The sequence below is a fragment of the Buteo buteo genome, chromosome 7 (assembly GCF_964188355.1).
Source record: "Buteo buteo chromosome 7, bButBut1.hap1.1, whole genome shotgun sequence".
NCBI classification, from domain to species: Eukaryota; Metazoa; Chordata; class Aves; order Accipitriformes; family Accipitridae; genus Buteo; species Buteo buteo.
In genome coordinates, this window is record NC_134177.1 from 30,877,438 (window position 1) to 30,897,458 (window position 20,021).

Sequence of the window (20,021 nt, forward strand, 5' to 3'; positions counted from 1 at the left end):
AAAATCTGAACTTAAATTTTCATCTGCACTAATTATAAAGCTTAGTTAAAGATTTCTATTTTAAACACATAGAAAGACTAGATTATAGTCAGCATGTTTCAGTTTCACTCTTTAACATTAATGTAGCTGTAACATCTGTTCCAAGTGTGGAGTGTTAAGGGAAAGAAAATAGCAATTATTTTGTTTGGAAAAGAATAACATTCAGAATTTAGGGTGCTTTTGGATTTTGTAAAAATCCCTTTTAAAAAAATACAAACATGTTTTAGGACGTGACACTGAGGTGCTGGAGTGTGCCCAAAGAAGGGTGATGAAGCTGGTGAAGGGTCTAGAGCACAAGTCTTATGAGGAGCGGCTGAGGGAGCTGGGGTTGTTTAGCCTGGAGAAAAGGAGGCTGAGAGGAGACCTTATCGCTCTCTACAACTACCTGAAGGGGGGTTGTAGTGAGGTGGGTGTTAGTCTTTTCTCCCAGGTAAGAAACAATAGGGCAAGAGGAAATGACCTCCAGTTGGGCCAGGGGAGGTTTAGATTGGATATTAGGAAAAATTTCTTCACCGAAAGGGTTGTCAAGCGCTGGAACAGGCTGCCCAGGGAAGTGGTGGAGTCAGCATCCCTGGAAGTATTTAAAAGATGTGTAGATGTGGTGCTTAGGGACATAGCTTAGTGGTGGACTTGGCAGTGCTAGGTTAATGGTTGGACTCGATGATCTTAAAGGTCTTTTCCAACCTAGTTGATTCTATGACTGAACATTTCTGGATACAAGGAACAGGTTATTTATTGAAGTCCTTAATAATCAGGGAAGGCTATTGGTGTGATCTGCACAGGGAAGATGCATCTCAGAGCAGGTTTTCAGGACTTCATAATGAAAATGGAAGGAAATACTCTTGCATGTCTAAATTGAAATCTAGGTTATTGAAAGCTATTTAAAAAAAAAAAGTGACTGTTACTGGCATTTTTTAATTAGTAATTAGATCCAACAATTACATCAGAGTTGTCTCCTAGTATTCCCCAGACAACCCCGTGTCTGAAAGGCTTGTTGAATGGCTTGCTAAGTTTCTCAGAAAAGAACCAGTGAAAGGATTGGTTTAGTCTTGATTCTTGTTTTGAGGGGATTTCTTGGTTGGGGGGCGGGGGTCTTGGGGATCTTTACCTATTGTTGGATTATACAATTTTTTTTCTGTAACGGTACACCTTCAGATAATTCTGAAATGAAGCTTAGCATATCTCCAAGTTAGTAGTGGTCAGTAATAGTGTGTAAGTGAGACCTTTCTCACAGGAAAGGGACAGATGCTAATGGCCAGTTGTCTTTGCCCCAGCACTCTGGAACGTATTTCCCAGCTCTGTCCATAAAAACCAACCAAACTTAAAGCATGCTGCCAAAACACTTATCTTGGGGTATGGTTGAGGATTTAGGGAAAATGGAGCCTTCTATTACCACTTTGGAAGTTGTTTTATGTTGCTTGATGGCATGTTTGTTCTGTACATGCTAAATTAAACTACATGAGTCAGTTTCATGTTCCTGCATCATAAATAGATCTGCTTACTGCAGTGTAGGTATGGGTGAAGCGTTCTAACACTTATACATTAGAAGGAGCAGACTGAGAAAGCATAGTGAAAACAGTAGGAATCAAGTGCCTTAAGTCTTTCTAAAATTACTATATCATATACTGTATCATTTAAAATAATTATAAAAAGTAACTTTTAATAAACTACTTATACCTGAAGCTAAATCGTTTTGGTAACAGACTTAAAACTTTTTATTCTTTACTCCTTGTGCAGAGATGAAAGATGGTATGTATGTCATTGCTGATTTCTGTTCTTGACTGGTCTGGGGGGTTGTCAGCATGTTTTCTAAATTGCCAACTCTTTAAAGTCAAATCTTTCAGCTTTCTTTTTTAAATACCGGGGGGAAAAAAAGTTGAAATTTTGCTGTGAAATAGTGATACTGATTATAGAAGATACATAACTCCTTCTAGCAGTGGAGTTACAAATAGAACATATTGAAAAGCGTGGTGCAGCACTAGCTTACAAAATGTATGTGTGTAAGTTAGAAGAGTCGAGAAAAGTCTTTGGTGTTAAAATAAAACAGCTGTACACGTTACTGCAATAATTTATTCATCTTCTGATCTGCTTATAGTAATTCCTGTCAAATTATTTTCTTCAGTAAGAGATTTTTCTTGGCAGTTAGCAAATGTCAATCAAAGTTAGAACAGTAGATGAGATTGCACTTTCCACATAGTAGCTCAGTGTGCAGAAAAAACATCTTTTCAAGGCTGAATTTTAGCCAGGATCACTCAGTGTGTTTGTACATTACCAAAGAAGCTTCTGCTTCCTGTCTATCCTTACGTGATCTAGAAGGCAGAGAACAAAAGCAGCTGTCTATAAAGAAGTAATAGTAATGCAAGGTTATTCCGTCCCATTCGCATTGGAAGTGGAATGCTTTTTTCCTTTGTGATGATTTTGCATAACACTGATTATGTATTTTGCTGCTTGTCTAGTCTTTCAGAAACAGCACTAATCTTTACCTTGGACATAGTGCAGCCGATACTTCAAAGAATACAGTACCAGAATTTGTAGCTTTAGAAACATGTAATTTAATTGCCTTAAGTATAACTTTTGTTCCTTTTCCAGAAGCCAATAATATAGGTATGGTTAATTTTGAGTTTGCACAAATGATGTGTGAGATATGCTTTTGTGGAACAACTGATAATCTGAGCCTATTTTGCATACCTAGCTCTATGAATATTAAAGGAGCCTACAGTAAAATGTAGAACAAAGAGCAGATCAGCTCTGCTGAGCCATGTGGGCAGTCTGGGCCAAAGTGCCTCAGGACCATTAGCTGGTCACTGTAAGAAATGAGAAGAATTATATAAATTAAAGGATAATATATATGCAGTACCAAATTGATGTAAATTAGTCAGGAATAGATTTAGACAAGAAATTAGAGGAGGTTTCTAAACATCAGGAATAAATGGCCTTTCAGATAAAACAGATAAGCAGGGACAAGGAACCTGGATGCCTTTGTCTCCTAAGTTTGTGAATGGAGTGGATTAAAGAAAATGGCAATGATTCTGGAGGTCTATGCCATTCTGAATTTATGCCAGTCTGATCCTTTGAATCTGCAGGAAGTTGAAAGGAGAAAAGATATCTGTGCTTTTGGGGTTGCTTGCATCTCACATGTTAATTCTGTGCCACATTTCAACTGTTTTGTTTGTGTTCAGGAAGAAGAGACCTTTGATCTCATAGCTTTCTTCCAGTGACATGCTGTAGTTATGTCTGTTGGCCTTTTACTTTACGTTTCAAATGTAGGGGATTCTAAGAAGCAATTTCTGCCTTATGTAAGTGGGAAACATTTAGAGTGTGTGTTAAAGGTACTCGTATGTGTTACTGTTGTTGTGGGGCTGCTTGCACTACCCTTGGTGGCCTTTTCCAGTCCCGTGTACCTAAATTGCATTTAGTTACTGTGTTTCTGGTTATTTTTCCCTTTGCCTTTGATTTAACAAGTCAGGTTTTGGGGCATTTTGTTCAGGGGTCTGTTTAGCTGAGTAACTACTTCTGTCCCCTTCTGCAGTGGGGTGGATGCTGGCTTTTGGTTCCTTTTTGCTCCTAGAGAAGGCTTCAGTATATTGCTTGGCCTTAGGAGAGACCTTTTCAAACTAGACAGAGTAATGTGTTACTAAATTGAGAATATTTCTATCTTAGTGAATCTAGGAAAGTGACTGTGTATGTTGCATGTACAGAGGGAATTGTATCTCAGTGTCCAAGTCATCCTACCTGTTACAGTTTTGCTCAGACTTGTATATAATGTGGGAGCCCTTAGCTAAGCAGTTTTCATCTTAAGCTTACACACCACATGAATCTTAAAGTGATTATTTTCTGTGCTGATGTGAGGTAGGAATCTGGTTGCTATCTGGGCTCTTTGTATGACTCAAATGTAGACTGAAAGTGTTCGCTGACCTCTGCTATGATTCAAGTGCTACTGACATAATCTAAAATATGTTCAAAGGGGCTCCTAGGTATCTTGATACTGTATAAAGAATCCAAATTGATAGAGGTCCAAGGTACGCATTTGGCAAGATGTGTTTTAGGCTTGAAGTGATCCTGTTTAGCTACAATTCAGCTGCCTTTGTGCACATAAAACTTTTCTGGACTTCTTTATGTTCATAAATGATCATTTCTCAGTGTTCAAAACTCAGATTACTCTCAACCCCCATGGTTGTGCTTGATGATGGAATTATTTTGCAACAGTGACCCAGAAGAAATCACTGCCAAAGATAACAACCATCATGGTAGTGGTAATCATGTCCCTAGGTGTTAGGGGAGATGTGTGAGGTTCCCTTTCCCATTAATGTCAAACTGCAGACTCGTTTCCTTTAATTGAAATTTGGGATCTTCCTGGTATCCTGAAAGACTTTATCCCAGGTATCAGTACTGTGACACTACATTTTTAGAAAATACAGTGTGGTATCTTTCTACCATAACAGCAAGTAAAACCTATGTAGGAACACACAGTGTATAAAGGTTCTTATGAATAAAGTGCTCATCTTACTCTTTTGTTCATTCTTCATCTTTCTATTAAGGACTTCATCTTCTTTACATAGCAGGATTCAGATGGGGTTTTTACTACGCTTAGAAGTTCTCTTCTGTCTGAATTTTCCTCTAAAAATAATTCTATTTCCAGGTTGCTGTATTTACTTCAGCAAGAAACCTCCAGCGCAGAACTGAGAACAGAATGTGCAGTGGTCCTTGGAAGCCTTGCAATGGGTACAGAGAATAATGTCAAATCCCTACTAGACTGCCATATTATCCCAGCCTTATTGCAAGGTACTTTTCCCTTAATGGATCTATGTTAGTAAATGTTCCTAAAGTACTCAAATAAGCAAAGATAATGAAACTGAATAGTAGTTTTTGTCTATATTTGTAGGATTACTGTCACCAGATTTGAAGTTTATTGAAGCTTGCCTGCGGTGTCTCCGTACCATTTTCATCAGTCCTGTAACTCCAGAGGATCTACTATATACAGTAAGTTGTAAGCAAATTATTATGTCCTCTTAAAACCTATAGAGTTGGTGGGAGTGAAAGGTCTCATTGTCTGCAGTAGTAATGAGGACTTGTTTGACCAATAATGTTAGCATTTCTCACCTACATCTAAGGCATCTGGCTCACCTAACGTTTATAGCAATATTTGATATGAAATGGTCAACAAGATAGCACACTGATAAAGAAAAAACCGAAAATTTTCAGGCTTGTGTGCAATCTTAAGGAGTAAAAACTGTCTCTAAATGGTGTTTACAGATACCATTATCACCACTATATGGGCAAAAGTTAGTTTCTGAAACTTAAAATATTATCCAATGCTGTCCTCCCACTCCAGATGTGAGGGTGTTTGCTTAGTTTTAGCACTTCATGTTGAAGAGATTCACCTCCAGAACTTCTCTGCTTTTAGTTAATATACATGTGATTTACAGTTAACTGACAGGAGGATAGAAAATGTCCTCCACCATTGCTATAATCTTGAGTTCCGCTTGGAGCATGCGGGCAGTAAGGCTATCGGTGCTGACCTTGTTAAGGTGACTGGGCAAAACAATTGATGTGGAGCCCTGTCTGAAGGTAGTGCTGTCTCTTGGCAGTTTAGACACAAAAGGCCTTGCTCAAACTCAGTCACTGTCTTTTACGTGGAAAGAGGGGACAGAAGGGTTTGCACTCTTCCCTGCTCCTTTGTCCCAGTGTAAGGGATGAGGCAAGCTGTGGCATGAAGACTACTGTACCAGCAATCTCTTTCTGCTAGGAGAAGGGTAATATTGCACCAGACTGCTGTCTGGAGGTCACCAAGCATGTCCAAATTCTGAGGGTAGTTGGGAGCCCACAGTACTAACTGCTCTGGTCCCACCAATCAAAGGGATGACTGTCACTTGCTGAGGAAGACTTGATGCTTATAGAGAAGGGCACAGCTGGCCTCTGATGTCATACTTTCTCTACAGTTTGGGTGTCTATGTCATTATTAGAGACAATTTCTGTGTTAATAGTCCTCAACAGATTTTCTTGATGATTTTTGTCTAGTTGTTATGCAGTGCTGTAATGATGTCTGTTTTGTCCTCTATTCCTTTTCTGATGATTTCTTACATTTTCATGCCAGAAATAGGTATGTAAACTTGTTTTCCATGGTCTCAATTCTACCATACACCTATTCTGAATTTCACCTGCTAGTTAGTCCATGTCATGAAGTCTTCCTGCAGCTCTTCACAGCTTACCCTTGTATTTAGTACGTGTAGATAATAAGTCAGCTTTGTCCTCCACTGTTCACTGCCTTTTTTCCAGTTGTTTTTTGATTGTTCAGCAAGGAAACAATGCAGATTGTATGTGTGACCACTGAAGGCACCTCTCCTGAGTGATCTGAGAGTTTCCTCTGTGTGTCTGTTCCTTCCTTTGACTTCACTTCATGCTCCCAGATTCCCCCAAGTCAGCCTGTAGGAGTTCATAATTGCAGGGGCATCTGCTCCCTGCTCTCAGCATGCAAAGTCAGGGCTTAAGATGGTTGTCTCCATTAACAATCCATACCTATTCCTGGGGATCAGTGCTTAATGGAGACTATTAATTGCTCCCTGTTTGGAGGAGAGATTTGATATTTTGAAGGGAGAGGAAGTGGAAGAGTATGTACAGAAATATGAAAGAACCAGTATCAGCATATAAATTACCACTAATGTTGTGGGAACAATATGCCTAAGATACTGGATTTTCTGTTTCATCCTTTGTTTTGTCTGCTGCACAACAGTGACATCAGAACTTTGCTACACGGTTCCTTACTCAGGTAAATGTGATGTCCCTTAATTAACCATAGCTACGGGAAATGATCATCTGGTGAGGGTGCCCTTGTACCCATTTTCCAATCTCCCATTCCAGTTGGACACTTGAAAGTTAAGTATTTTATGATTGTGCTTAAGGTCCTATTTCTGCAAATCAGCTTCTTTCTTGCTTCTCTTGTGGGAATACGCAAACCCATACATTGAAAAGTAACGAATGCAGGTCCTTTGAAAAGGAGACATTTTTCCTACCTCTTGGAAGGTATAGCCACAACCCCCACTGCTGCAAGCTGTGTTTCACAAGGCAGCAACTGAGAAGTTGTCTTTGATTAAAGTAGTAATTATGGGCCTTATCAACACTTTATGGCAGACACTCCACATAACAGGAAGAACTTAAAGTTCTCGTTTAGCCACTCTGCTCCCTCTTTCTTTCTGATCACAACAGCTCCAGGGAGACTGTCACCATTTCCAGATAGCTTCAGATCTTGAATGAATGAAAGGGCTTATTCAGTAGCCTGAGTTCTGCCTCTAGCGGGTCCTATTTTGAAAGGTAAGAGAATAAGTTTGTCAATGGCTTTTCATTCTTGTCCAGCAGTTCTGGAGAGGCTTCTGAAAAATTGGTTCCTGAGTTGTATCTAAGATAGCAACTTTTCCCAGAATTTCTTTGTGGCTTGACTGCATGGAGGATGCTGTCTCTCAAAACTTGGCCAGGACTATTTCCAATACAAGATATTAGGACTTAGCTCAATGTCTCCAAGGTCATTACAGTCATTCTAGAGGTTTCAGAGGACCTCTCAGTTAAGATCCAGGATACACAAGTGCTTTAAAGAGAGCTGCTTAAAATACTTCTTTCTATTTCTAATGTGTTTGAGAGAGAATAAACATAAAATCTCATTTAAAAAAAACAAAACCACATCATCCCCAGTAACCTGAATGTTTCTCCCAGCAGAAATGCTAGGTGTCAGAAACTACATCTTTCCTCTTGAACTTTTCCTTATAGACAGGAACTTGAAGGATAACCTGCTGGCAGTTTTGACCAATTAGGTTCAGTTCCAAAGACAAAATAGTTCTTCAGAGGTGGAAACATTTGGGCTTTTTCCTGTAGGAACGTAGGACCTGTACTGAGAAAATGTGAAGACCCATCCATATGTGGGTTGAGCTGAATGAACACTGAGCTCTCAAAAAGGCTGGGCTTTTATTGTCTGATACTGAGATCTTACAGAACTGCAGAACAGTAAGCTGTATCCAGACCTGCAAGGGTGCAGGCTTTGGTGCTGAGACTGATTTAGTGACCATCCTGCAAATGAAAATGAGGAACGACATGGAGTCCCAGGGTGAGAGATCTGTTGAGATGCAGATATATGTCCAGACTTTTTTTTTTTTGTAAATTCTAAGATTCTGTGTGGAGGTGTTTTATACATCTGAACTAGCCAGCTCTATGTAGCTAGGTGTGTTTTGGTTTGCTGAATAGATTCAAGCACTAAGTCAAACCCAGTTTGACTGATAGCCTGTTGCTTCAGCTCTTGCTGATCTATTTAAAACAAAAATAATTGATTCAGTGGCAGAAAACCTTTCCAGCCCATGAAGGCATTCTGCATGTTTCTTTACAGATGGTTCTCAGTTGTGATCCCATTTTCCTTCCTCAGTGGGACCCAGACAAAATTTTAGTGAGAGATTTCGGTCTGTGGCAACTATGCTGGCCTTGAAGGAAGAGGCAGGTAGCAGGTATGTTCTCTGCTTTGAATGAGTCTGTCCTTACAGGAAGCTTAGAGAATGAAGGCACTCCAGCAGGACAAGTTTCTTTCTCCCTGCTGTTGAGACAATGAGGAATGAAGTTTCAGAAATCTTTGCTTTTTTCCAACTTAGATGAGCTAGTAATTTTAAGTAAAAGGCATTCCTCCTTACTGTTCAGGTTCAGGATGGAAACCTTAATGTCATCTGGTGATTGACCAGGTTTGATGACGGGGAGGAGGAATAATTCAGAGGACAAGGCTAGCAGGACAGAGCAGGATATTAACTCTGATTAACAAGGTATTCAATGAGCAATGAAACCACACTGCATAGTGTACGCATGTTCTACCATGGCTCAGTGATACACAGCTACTAAAGGAAGAATCTAGGTCATCTTCTAATGGCTTACTCCTTTCATTCCTCCTGTTTGTGATGGCTGAGCCCATGCAGTAAGGCTAAATGTTCTCCAATCTGGCCTGTTTCCTAAAAATGAAAATTGTAAAATTATGAATTCTAGCTTAGAGAGCTTGAATTTAAGTTATTTGGATGAATATAAGAATTTCAGTTCTCTGACTTGGTAAAAAGAATAATAATCCTCTGTTACAAAGAAATGTTTTAAGAATAGATCTTTCAAATTTTGTTTTAATGTTAAAAAGGAATATGAAGAAAGTTGGTAGATATTAGGATCCAAGCAGGTAAATGCAACTCTCTTAATTCTCTCTTTCTGAATTCTGTAACTCTGTTTGGATGGGCAGTAGTTTTGTTATAGTACATGTGATGTATAGATATTTGTCATAAGTTGCCTGGAACTAGTCTTTGTTAGCAGACAACATTTTAACGGATTTGTGAATCTCATTGTTTTAACTGCAGATTATCAATGTAGACTCAGTGTTGCTTACTAGGTTTGCTAGAAAGATCCTTTGTTACTTGCATATTAATATGAAAAAAAATGGAATTATGTAGCCTCATATTGACACATAATTATTATTTGCATTTAGTTGGAAGTCAGTAATGTCCACACATCTTTTTACTCTTTCTAGATTCTTTTTCTGATAAACACGCCAAAATTATTATAGAATTTGGATATATTTTAGCAGAATCAAGGGGCAAAATTAACATAATTTTCTCATAAGCATTAAGGAAGCACTCCTGCAACTTTCCAAGAGTTTTAACCTTTTCATACCCACAACATTTCTGATTTGATGGAACAAAATGAGAAAGTGTATAAAAGATATCTCCAAAGAATTGCTTCTCAAATGTTTCCTTTTTTAATCCAGAATATCTAATAATATGGTTCTTTATGTATTGGTAGAATTTCAGGGAACCCTTACTCTGTCGATTGCAAGGATTCATTAACCCTTATATCATATATACAGCATCATCACTGGGGTCATGGTGACACCAGAAATGCCCTGTCAGAATGTTTGGTATCAGAACAGCCCAGACTTATAAATGCTAAATTAAATTGCTTTTGATCATCCAATGTGAACACCTTCCTACTCAGGAATTTACCATTGCGCTATGATGCCACACTGGTCAATAAAATGTTATCTTATGCAAATCACTGTGTGCCATTCTATTTCCATTTCTATAACTCTAGAGCAGAGCTTCTAAACAGTTAGAGGCTTGATTTCTGTCCACTTATATCTTTACCAAAGCTCTCTAATCTATCAAACTGCAGCCAAAAATACTCATGTGAGCAACATGGTTGAAGTTCTAGGTGAAACTGAATCATTGCATGGCAATGTCACTGGCCAGGATGTGAAATGAAAGGTTGTCAGTTCCTTCCCTGGTGTCAGATACAGGTAGAGAGATGTTATGCATTCATATGTGTTGAATAAAAGAGTTTAACTGAGAAATTATTTTATTCAAAGATGAAAGCAATATATTTTTATTAATAGTTTGGGAGATAACTACAGGGACATGGGAAGATATGTTCTAGTAAAATCTGTGAAAGATAGCATCAAAAATCGTCACTTCTCTAGCTTCAGGTTGATTTCCAGTAGCTCCTGATACAAAGCTTGCCTTATTGCACTTTTTGTAGATTTCAAGTGCTTTCTTAGTTAATGAAGAATAATCTAAATGTTATTATTGTGTATTTTTCACTGAAATCTGGTTTTCATAAGCAATTCCACCAGTTCAAGTTTAAAAATAAAACAAAACTTTTCCACCAGCTTGAGGGAAGGAGTGCAAGTCCTATGGCCTTTTATTGGACCACTTCAGAGTTGGCAGCATTATTCAGTATCCAGACGTGCGTTGGTCATGTGATAAAGGTGACAGATCATGTGAGTGAATTGTATTCATTGCCTGACAAAAATGCAGATCTGTACCTGCCAATATGTCTCTGTAGACAAGACAGCTGCACAGAGCAGTCCATAAGAATTACACGATTGATGCAAGGGTCAAATCTGGTTGCAAGCTAGTCACCTACGATTTAGCAAATAAATTAGTTGCTACTGTTATGGCTTTCTTTTTTTCCCTAAGAACCTGAATGTATACTGACATCTATAAATTCTTACGTAGAATTTCCTGGTTAGCTGAGAGAAAACCAAATTTAAGGTAAGGACAAAATACAGTTATAAAGCAATATATAATAGCAGATGCTTATAAATTAGAACCCCACTTATTTGGAGGAAGAGACCAAAACAGGACAAATGTGGGTTTTTTTCCCTCCGCTCCCGCAGTCTAGGTTTTCTACTTGTTGACATCCCCAAAGTTTGCATGTTCTGTGGTTTCCTAGATCATGTAGACAGAAGAACATATGTTAGCAACATAGGGAACATTGTGTCTATGCTGCTTTAATAGTGGCAGTTCAAATCCTTTTTAGCTTATGGGGATCTCCTCTGGCTAAGGATTACTGAGCTGATGCAGATTTTTCACTCAGCTCACTCTGCATATATTTCTCTAGTTGTGAATTCTTGTACATCTTATCTTTGGCAAGAGCCATATCTCTGTCAATTTCATTAGACACTAACTTTTAGACAAACATTTACATCCTTCTAGTTGCAAGTTTTGAAATAAGCCAGATTACATAGTTAATGGTGATTTCCCTGCAGATTTCAGGTCTTGCATCTTACATTTTGAAGCTCCTATTTTGAAGCTTTACTGCCTCTGAATCCTGAGGTGTCTCTTTTCTCATCCCCCTACCCTCCTGACATCTTGATTGTTTTGTCTTAGGTGTACTTTATCACTGATAAGCCTCTTAGCATGTATATATGTATGTTGTGTTGAACGCTAATGTGGCTGGATACCTTCAGCTGCCTAAGATTTACAGAAAATGACAAGAATCTGTTTTAATAGGTCAAATGTGTTAAACCAGAGAGGACCCCTGGGTATATTGTCACTTTGTTTTCCTTTAACTTCAAGGAGGAGATGCTTCAAAGTTTGGGGACCTGCTATGACTTTGTAAGATTGTAACATGTTTTTCTTGAGAACAAGGTGGCCTGTTAGCTCCTTCTGTTTGGTTTCTTATGGATATTTGCTGTTCTGCTTGGCATATGCTGAAAACCCAGTACCCACTTAGTTTATATACCACTGCAGGCTTACCTCTGTCAGAGAGAGTCAAGAGACACTTCATTATGGTTATGACCATCAGGACTATTACAACATACTTGCAGATTTAATGTCCACTATTGCCCTGCAACCAAACCAGTTCCTTGCAGGCCTTTGGATTCTGAAGTTGCAAAGAAATAGATGTGTTTATATGTATGGCATGTGTAACAGCAGAAGGTCAGATGGTGCTACTGTTGACCAGACCCTAAGAATACTGCTTAGAATAGTTTTGTCCCTTGCTTTTCCTACGCACATAAGCATGCAATGAGCATGGATATATAGCTGGTGTACCTGGAAGAACTCCAGTTTCTAGTAAGTAACTTTCTCTCTATAGGATGCTGAAATGGCAAATGATGCTGTTGCACATTGATCCTTTCCAGTTATTGAGAAACAAGCAGTAGAAACAAGTTGTTTTTATTCTCAATGTGTTTCTTAGCTCTGTTGTCCTATTGTTTTCTGTTGAGAATAAGAAGGCTGGGTTGTTGGCAGCAAAGCTTTCTGAAAGAAGTCTGCTAAATTTATTTTTTTATATATAAATATTAAAAAGAAAATACAAATATTGCAAAGCTTTGCCTAATCTCAAATATGCATACATATTTTGTTAATATAAAAAAGTGTGATTGGAAATTTCCCAAGTAATTGGGAAATAAAACTTTTCATAAACCCCTGTGTATCTCTGAAGCTATAGTCATTAAAACAATCAGGCTAGTGCTACTTTCATTACTGTAAAAGTAGCTGAGAAGCATGAAGATTTTGCTCTAATTTTAATACACCTCTCCCTAGTCAGAGGCTTGCAATTCATCATCCTCTTGCAGGTAAAACAAAGAGTCTGACTTACTTGTATAGAGTCAATATATTTTAAGTTCTTTGAAAAGGAAGACTCATTCAGTCTTTAATCTCTGTTCAGCACTCTTTATCTTATGGAAGTACTTTAGTTTACCACCTTTCCAAACTAAAATGACCAGTGTTTCTTTTAGTATCACTGCAGTTACTGCCACTAAAATGTACTGGTAAAAGTAACTGAAAGCTTTAAAATGTTGTGATTTTGTAGCTTGCCACAGAGCTTAAGTAACTGTATGTGTTTTCAGAAGGGAATTTCAGTATAATGATTTTCTTCTGCTGATTTATTTGGAATTTTCTGTCATTAGTGTCACACATATTAATAGCATCTATAGTGTGTGTTTGACTTAAAGACAAAGGAAATTACTACCCCACCTTAATAGGTTAGAAAGTGAGTGCCAAAGAATTCAAGGTGGATTGTATATTGTTCAGTCTGGCACCTTGTTCCCCTCCCTAGTCTTTTCTACTAAGAGCTGAAATGAAGAGGTAAGTAAATCACACTTGTAGTAAGAAAATATTAAGACAACTCCTGGAGTAATTACTTTCAGTGACCATGTTTGCAGTTGTTATGTTTGTTTTTTCACATTCTTTTATTGTTTTCTCATGAAGCAAAGATTCTGAAGACAAATTCCGGAAGTTTTATACCTAGCTTGCACTGATCTTTTATTTTTTCCATGAGGATTTGACTCAGAACTGTCACTTGTGCCTTGAAGTCTCTCTTCTGCTACTTTGATGGTCTTGTTCTGTGTCTACACAAGTTTCAGTGGAAGGCAGAACACTGAATGCAGAATCAGGAGTACTCTTAAGTAACAAACTGTGAAGAAACTATGCTGAAATACAGTGTTAATACTTTTTTCTTTTCTGACTTGTTTCCAGGATGCTACAGTTATCTCCCACCTCATGGCACTGCTCAGTAGGTCTCGATATACACAAGAATACATATGTCAGATCTTCTCACATTGCTGCAAAGTAAGAAAGAGAATACATGTTCTTTATGCAACTTGTTGTGTTTCTGGCATATAAGAAACTATGTAAGATGATACTGCCTTTTGTGGCAGGAACATTAGGACAGTAATGACTGAACTGTTATTGCTCTGGATTTGCTGACAGATTTATTGGGGTTGATACATGTTTCTCTATAGTAGAACAAAATATGCAAATAAGTGCTTTTCTTACACGGTGTGTATATATATTTTTATACATATATTTATACCTTTGGCTACTAAACAAAGTCAACAGTCTAGGCAAATAGCAATCCTCTCTATTATCAGTATAAATTTGGGAAAGCTTATTTTTTTTTTTATCTGGAAGTCTCAAGACAGTGTGAACATCTCTTTGCAGAGGTCTTGCATCTGCTTTCAAGACAGCTGTTTTAAACACAGAGAATGTCCTTTTCAGTTGAGTTCTACCAGTTACAGGTTTATCCAGATACATGTTCATTCTTGCTGTATAACGCAATTCTCTTGATTTGGGAAGACTAATTTAAAAACAGTGGCAACCCCACCTGAAACACAGAAGTTTTTTCTTTCTCTCCCTCTGCCTCCAAGTTTCTGCACACCACTGTTTTTTGTATTATTGTTGTGGTTTTTTGGTAGTTACTGTACCCATGGCTTATACAGTAACTGTATCAAAATAATTCAGTGTAGGAAATCAGATTTGTACAGCATCTTTCCCTTTTTAGAAAGTTTAAAACTAAAAGATCATAGATCATAGTTATCTCCCAGACGAACAAGTGAAAAAGTTCCAAAATTTATGAACTTGTAAGTATTTACTTTGAAAAATATCTTTCCACCTTATCATTTTCAATGAGTCTTCTGGAACTCTGAATTATTCATTTGTTAAAAATGTATTTTTCTCTACCTTGACAGCTATTTATGTACCTTAATCCAGTTGCATTTCTTCTGTTAAGTGAAACTGAGGGCTGAAAACTGTAGAGTTAGTGTGAGATAAAAATATAGCTCAGCTGCTAATATTTATAGAATTGTTTAAAGAAAACATTAAGACAAAATCCTACACTGGACTGTGGAAGTTCAGAGCTAGAGCTAATACTGGAAAAAGGATTTGGTATTCTAAGAAGAAAAATGGACCAGTGAGGCATCTCATGTTTATGTGGCCCTTGGAAAGGCTCCTTAATAGGCTCAGTAGCTTGAACAGGTGTAAAATCAGCCCATGTTGACTTACAAGAAAAATAACACAGGGCTGATTATAGAGTAGTGTAGAAGTCAGTTTGTATAATCAGGGGTTAGCTCTGTAGTAATATAAACCCTATTGGCTGTGTGAGAATGGCAGAGTAACTTCAGGTAATTAATCCAACATGAAAACAGTTATTGCCATCTTTTTCCAAATGAGTTACATATAGCTCCACTAACTTCTGGTGATTTGCATATCAAATATATTGTTAACAAAGCAAATGTCTAGTCACTTAACAAGAATAGAGGAAGGAAGGTCTTATGAACTCAGTATACTGTTTTGAATGCCTCCTCCGCCCCCCAAATCACTCTTGGAACAAATTTTACAGTGAATGTTTTGAAAAAATCCAAGTTTTTGGAAAGAAAAAGTTGGTTGTGTGAACTGATAAAAACATGAATGCACAAGAAAAGCTAAGTGATAGGTATGAGTATTAGGAAATAGTTACATTTCTGGAATAAACTTTAGCTGCATAACAAAGAAAAATATTTGAGGTTGAGTAAACAGATCATCACAAATGTTAAATTGATCAGGAACTAATTTCTCTCTTGCCAAGGCAAATGCAGCTGTTTGACAAAAATCTAAAATGCCCCCTTTCTTCTTTGTTCAGTTCTTGGGTCTCAGGTCTGATTAATCAAGGTCAATTACTGTATTTTCAGATGTAATAAAATACATCCAATACAGTGAAACAGAATTAGCAGGGAGGTTTCTGAGTTATATGGATAGGCAAAGTATGTTCTTACAATTTAAAAAAAAAAAAATTAAATACTGAAAGTTTCAGTATTCACTACATTTTAAATGAAGACTCCATATTCCCTGCTGAGTGAGAGAAACTTTCTAATTTTCCTCTGAAGAAATGTTGTTATAAGCTTTCATATTTATGTAAGGCTTAGCATATAAAGAGGTATTGATGCTTTTATTTCTCTTTTTCCTCATCTTAGTAGATTTATTCATTAAACTAATAGTGACATATTACAGTTCCTACCCTCCTTGTTCCTGCATACTGTTCTCTGCTTAGATCTTGTGCATCCATTTTTTTCTTTCTTGCCAGAATCTTGTTTGATTGGGCTTCTCAGGTTTCTTTCTTTCTCACCTGCTCAGATTTCCCTGGAAAAACTCAGACCTGTTCTCTTGAGCTAGGAAATCCTTACTTCAAGTTCCTAGCATATTTCTGCTGTTTTCTGCTTTTACTGCTTCTCACTGCATTTTTAGGGTTAAAATTAACTGATAGAAAATGTAGACCCTGAAGAAGAGCCATCCTAAGCAAGGGGAAGTGTTGATTTACAGGGGGAGCAGATGCAGTTCTTAACATACGGAGCCAGGATTCTATCAACATATAAGTAAACTGAAATCAGGTTGATGTACATGGTATGCTAAAATGCAAGTCAAAATTTACTTTTTAAGATTCTCTCTATCGCAGTTGACTTGTTCCAGAGAAAGTGATTTGAGTAGGTAAGCTTTACTATTTTAATGGTCAAATTAAAAAGATAAGGTATGCGTTTGGAAACACATGGTTGTATGAATAATTTGAAAAGATAGTTCTGGAACTTATATTTGAATGCTGTGACATCTCTGCATAAGTAGTAATTTCACCACCAGTTGAAAATTAAAATCTTGTGTCTGGGAAAGATCCAGGATAAAGCCTGTAATCAAGGCAGCCTCCTCCCAAGCCCATTTTGAGAATGTTTTCTTATGTGATCTTAGGCCTGGTGCTGGATCGCTGAACCAAGGTACATTTGCATTTAGATATCTGCTTTTAAAATTTCATTATGGAATGAATTGTTACATTATTCTATCCTACTGCTTTCTTGAAAATTGACATTTTATGGTGGAAAATCATGCAAGAGGTGTGATTTCTATTCCTGAAATATTGTGTTGTTCAATCATATTTGGATAAAAAGATCACTGGATCCTGGAACTCTGTCAGTATACCCAAAGAGAAACAAGCAGAAGGCTTTGCTATTAAAGTGGTGCCTGAGCTGCTTGGAAATGATACATTAGATTCTCAAGTTTTCACATTTATATTTGAAGCTGTCCCTATGTATGGGTTAACCTGATTGTGCATTAAACAAGCTGGATTGGTGTCTGCAAACACAACATGTACAGATTAGATATTTTCATGTACGTCTGGTTATGCAAATAAGAATACACCCAAGCGTCACCTCTGTACGTGCATTTGTCCTGTTTGCACAGAATTTACCGTCTGCATCTCATTGAAAAATCACTAATACTTGTGAATTACTAGAACTATCTAGGTCAATATGATTTCTTTTACTTTAATTTCATTCTTTTTTTTTTCACATATTTTAATATCTGTTCTTCAGCTTCAACACTGGCATAGCTGCGGCTTTAAATCATTGCCTCAGCCACTTCTGTGTGCCAATGTAAGTTGTTTTCCTACTTCAACCATGATGTTTTAATTGCATTTTTTGGTAGAAAGCTCTTGGTGGCAGTAGCAGCTGAAGCATCTCTTAAAGCACCAGATATGTTACATCTAAAACTAATATTATGCTTTTTTTTTTCTTAGAGGTAAGGGATGTTCTAAAAATGTTATTTTGAATATAAGAGGAATCTGATTTCAGCTGTATCTCAAATGTGAAAATAAAGTGTCACTCATGCATACTATGTTTTATAGATGTCCCCATAAACTCATCTGGCTTTGAAAAAAAGATGAAGGAGTGAAGATACTTTCCTCACTTGTAGATTAGTCAAGAAAATGCATTGATGTATGATTAATGCTGTGACATTCTAAAAGCTGAATTTAAATTGCACATAGCCCGTGCTTAATGCAAAGATGACTGGAGTCATGAATCTACTTCTAAAGAGATGTTTGTAAATCACAGATCAGGTTTCACAAGAGACTATTAAGGGTTGCAGGCCCCATTGAGATTTCATGTTGTTTTCTCCAACCTCATTGAGCCTTGTCATACTACAGAAGTTCTGAGATCTTTTTACTGTAAAATTCAGTATTTGTGTTTAATTCCAAAAGCTTTTTAAATCTTGGAAAAATATTGACTTATCAGTTATTGCTGACTTAGATCTTGAAGTCAATAAATGAGTGATGGCTGACTAGATTTATCGCTAAATATATTTGAAACTAAAATAATCTGTAGGAGGAAAATGTGAATCCGTTCCCAAAGCACTGTCACATTCTGTCTGGAAACAGTTTCAGAATTAATTCCCTCTCTTCTGAAGTTAGAATTGTTGAAAATGCTTAATATTACCAGTGAAGAAGATATTAGTAACTGGGGATTTTTTTATATGATTTGTAGAGAAAATCAGGAGCTTTTGATTGTTTCCAATATGAAGAATAGAACCATAAGTATTCTATCCATGTTTCTTCATTTGTGAAAACTAATTACATTGCCTATTGAAGAAAAGAGTGGAAATGATTACTGGAAAAGGACAAATACTATAAAAATAAGAGTTGGACTTGTTTACTTAAAAAAAAAAAAAAAAAAAAAGTTGGTGTGCCAGCTGATTACAAAGTAAATGTTAGTAAATCTACCTTTAATACTTAACAATAAGTTGCAGATAGTGGAAACCTCTTATATTTTCTTTTAAAAAAATTAATTGTTTTTTGTTTTCCTTTGAAGGGTCCAGATCACCAGACAATCTTATTTAACCATGGAGCTGTTCAGAATATCGCACATCTGTTAGTCTCCACCTCCTACAAAGTAAGACATTAAAATTATTCTGTGTTTCACATATATTTATGAAAGAAATCCAAATGAAGATTGTAAAAACTATGTCTACACATATGAACTAGAACTATAAAGAGGTATAATATATATTTCTAGAAAAACAGTTGTTTTTATTTGTCCTATGAATTTCTATCAAAACGAGACATATTGTTTTGGAATGCTCTGTAAAGTTAAAACACCATTAATTAAAACAGAGGTGGCTGTTGTTGATCCAAAGGAAAACAGTCACTTGGCAAGCCAATAAAAATGGTCTAATTTGTTGAACAATAAATCAGAAAAAGAAATTAAGCCAAAGAAAAGCAAATGAGAGCTGTCATAAACAGAAGTCATACCTGTGAAAACATGGATATGGAATGCGTGGAAGCCACCAGCTACCTGTGCTTTGTGCTTGCTGAATTTCCCGAGTTTCAGCTCCACCTCTGTTATGTTTTGGAAGCTCATCCTGGACTATCTGAAAGTACCACCTCTGGGGCAAAGCATCATATTCTACCTGTAACTTGGTGGCAAGGAGGGTCAACTAGCTCTTCTCAGTCTAACGCCAAAATTTCAAATCCTGAGCACAGCCTTAATCTCGTGTAGATTACTTAATAAAATGTTTGAGTGCACAAAATGCTTTCTGAGGCTCTTCTGTGTAGTTTGTTTTTTTGAGGGGTAACAGATATCTGCTGTGCAAATAATTTTGAAATCTGGCTGAAGCCAATCCTATGATCTCTAAGCAGTTGAACTTCCGGACTTTCTCATGAAGATATCAGTTTATCCCCGGCTCTTGTCTGCCTCCCCCCCCCCCCCGCCCCTGAATGAATGACATGCATTAAGTATGAATGTCATTGTTCTGAAAATAAGAAACAATTCAAAGTATCCAAATTTATCTTGAGTTATTTTTACTACAATATCTAATATGTTATCGGGCCGTTTTTATTTTATTGAAAGTAGGCTGTTTGCTGATTGATTGAGACTGGATGAGATAATTGTGCTTGTCTATTTTGATCTCCTACCTCATGCAGAACATTCTTGATAAAGTATCTTTCAGCAGGAAAAACTAGTCTTTAAATGAGAATTTCAAGTGAAGGGAAATTTGCTGCTCTGTTCCAGGGGCTTGTTAATCTCATGTGTGGTTCCTTTTGTTTGGTTTTGGGGTTGGGGGGGGGGGGTGTTTATGAATCCAGTAGGAAGTATGCAGTCTTCAAAATTTGTTAGTGAGACTGATAAG

General features: G+C 37.1%; 1 protein-coding gene across 4 annotated transcripts in view; it reads left to right on the top strand.

Annotated features, from left to right (window-relative positions):
* Positions 1-20,021, top strand: part of ARMC8 (armadillo repeat containing 8) — an 81,642-nt gene that overhangs the window by 29,722 nt on the left and 31,899 nt on the right. For 3 of the 4 annotated variants that reach the window (XM_075032173.1, XM_075032176.1, XM_075032177.1), the window contains 5 exons: positions 4,679-4,821; positions 4,922-5,019; positions 13,797-13,889; positions 17,432-17,491; positions 18,704-18,784. In XM_075032173.1, the coding sequence (XP_074888274.1) occupies positions 4,679-4,821; positions 4,922-5,019; positions 13,797-13,889; positions 17,432-17,491; positions 18,704-18,784 (475 nt within the window). The remainder of the gene's footprint in view (positions 1-4,678; positions 4,822-4,921; positions 5,020-13,796; positions 13,890-17,431; positions 17,492-18,703; positions 18,785-20,021) is intronic. The other variant, XM_075032175.1, reaches the window with a different exon arrangement.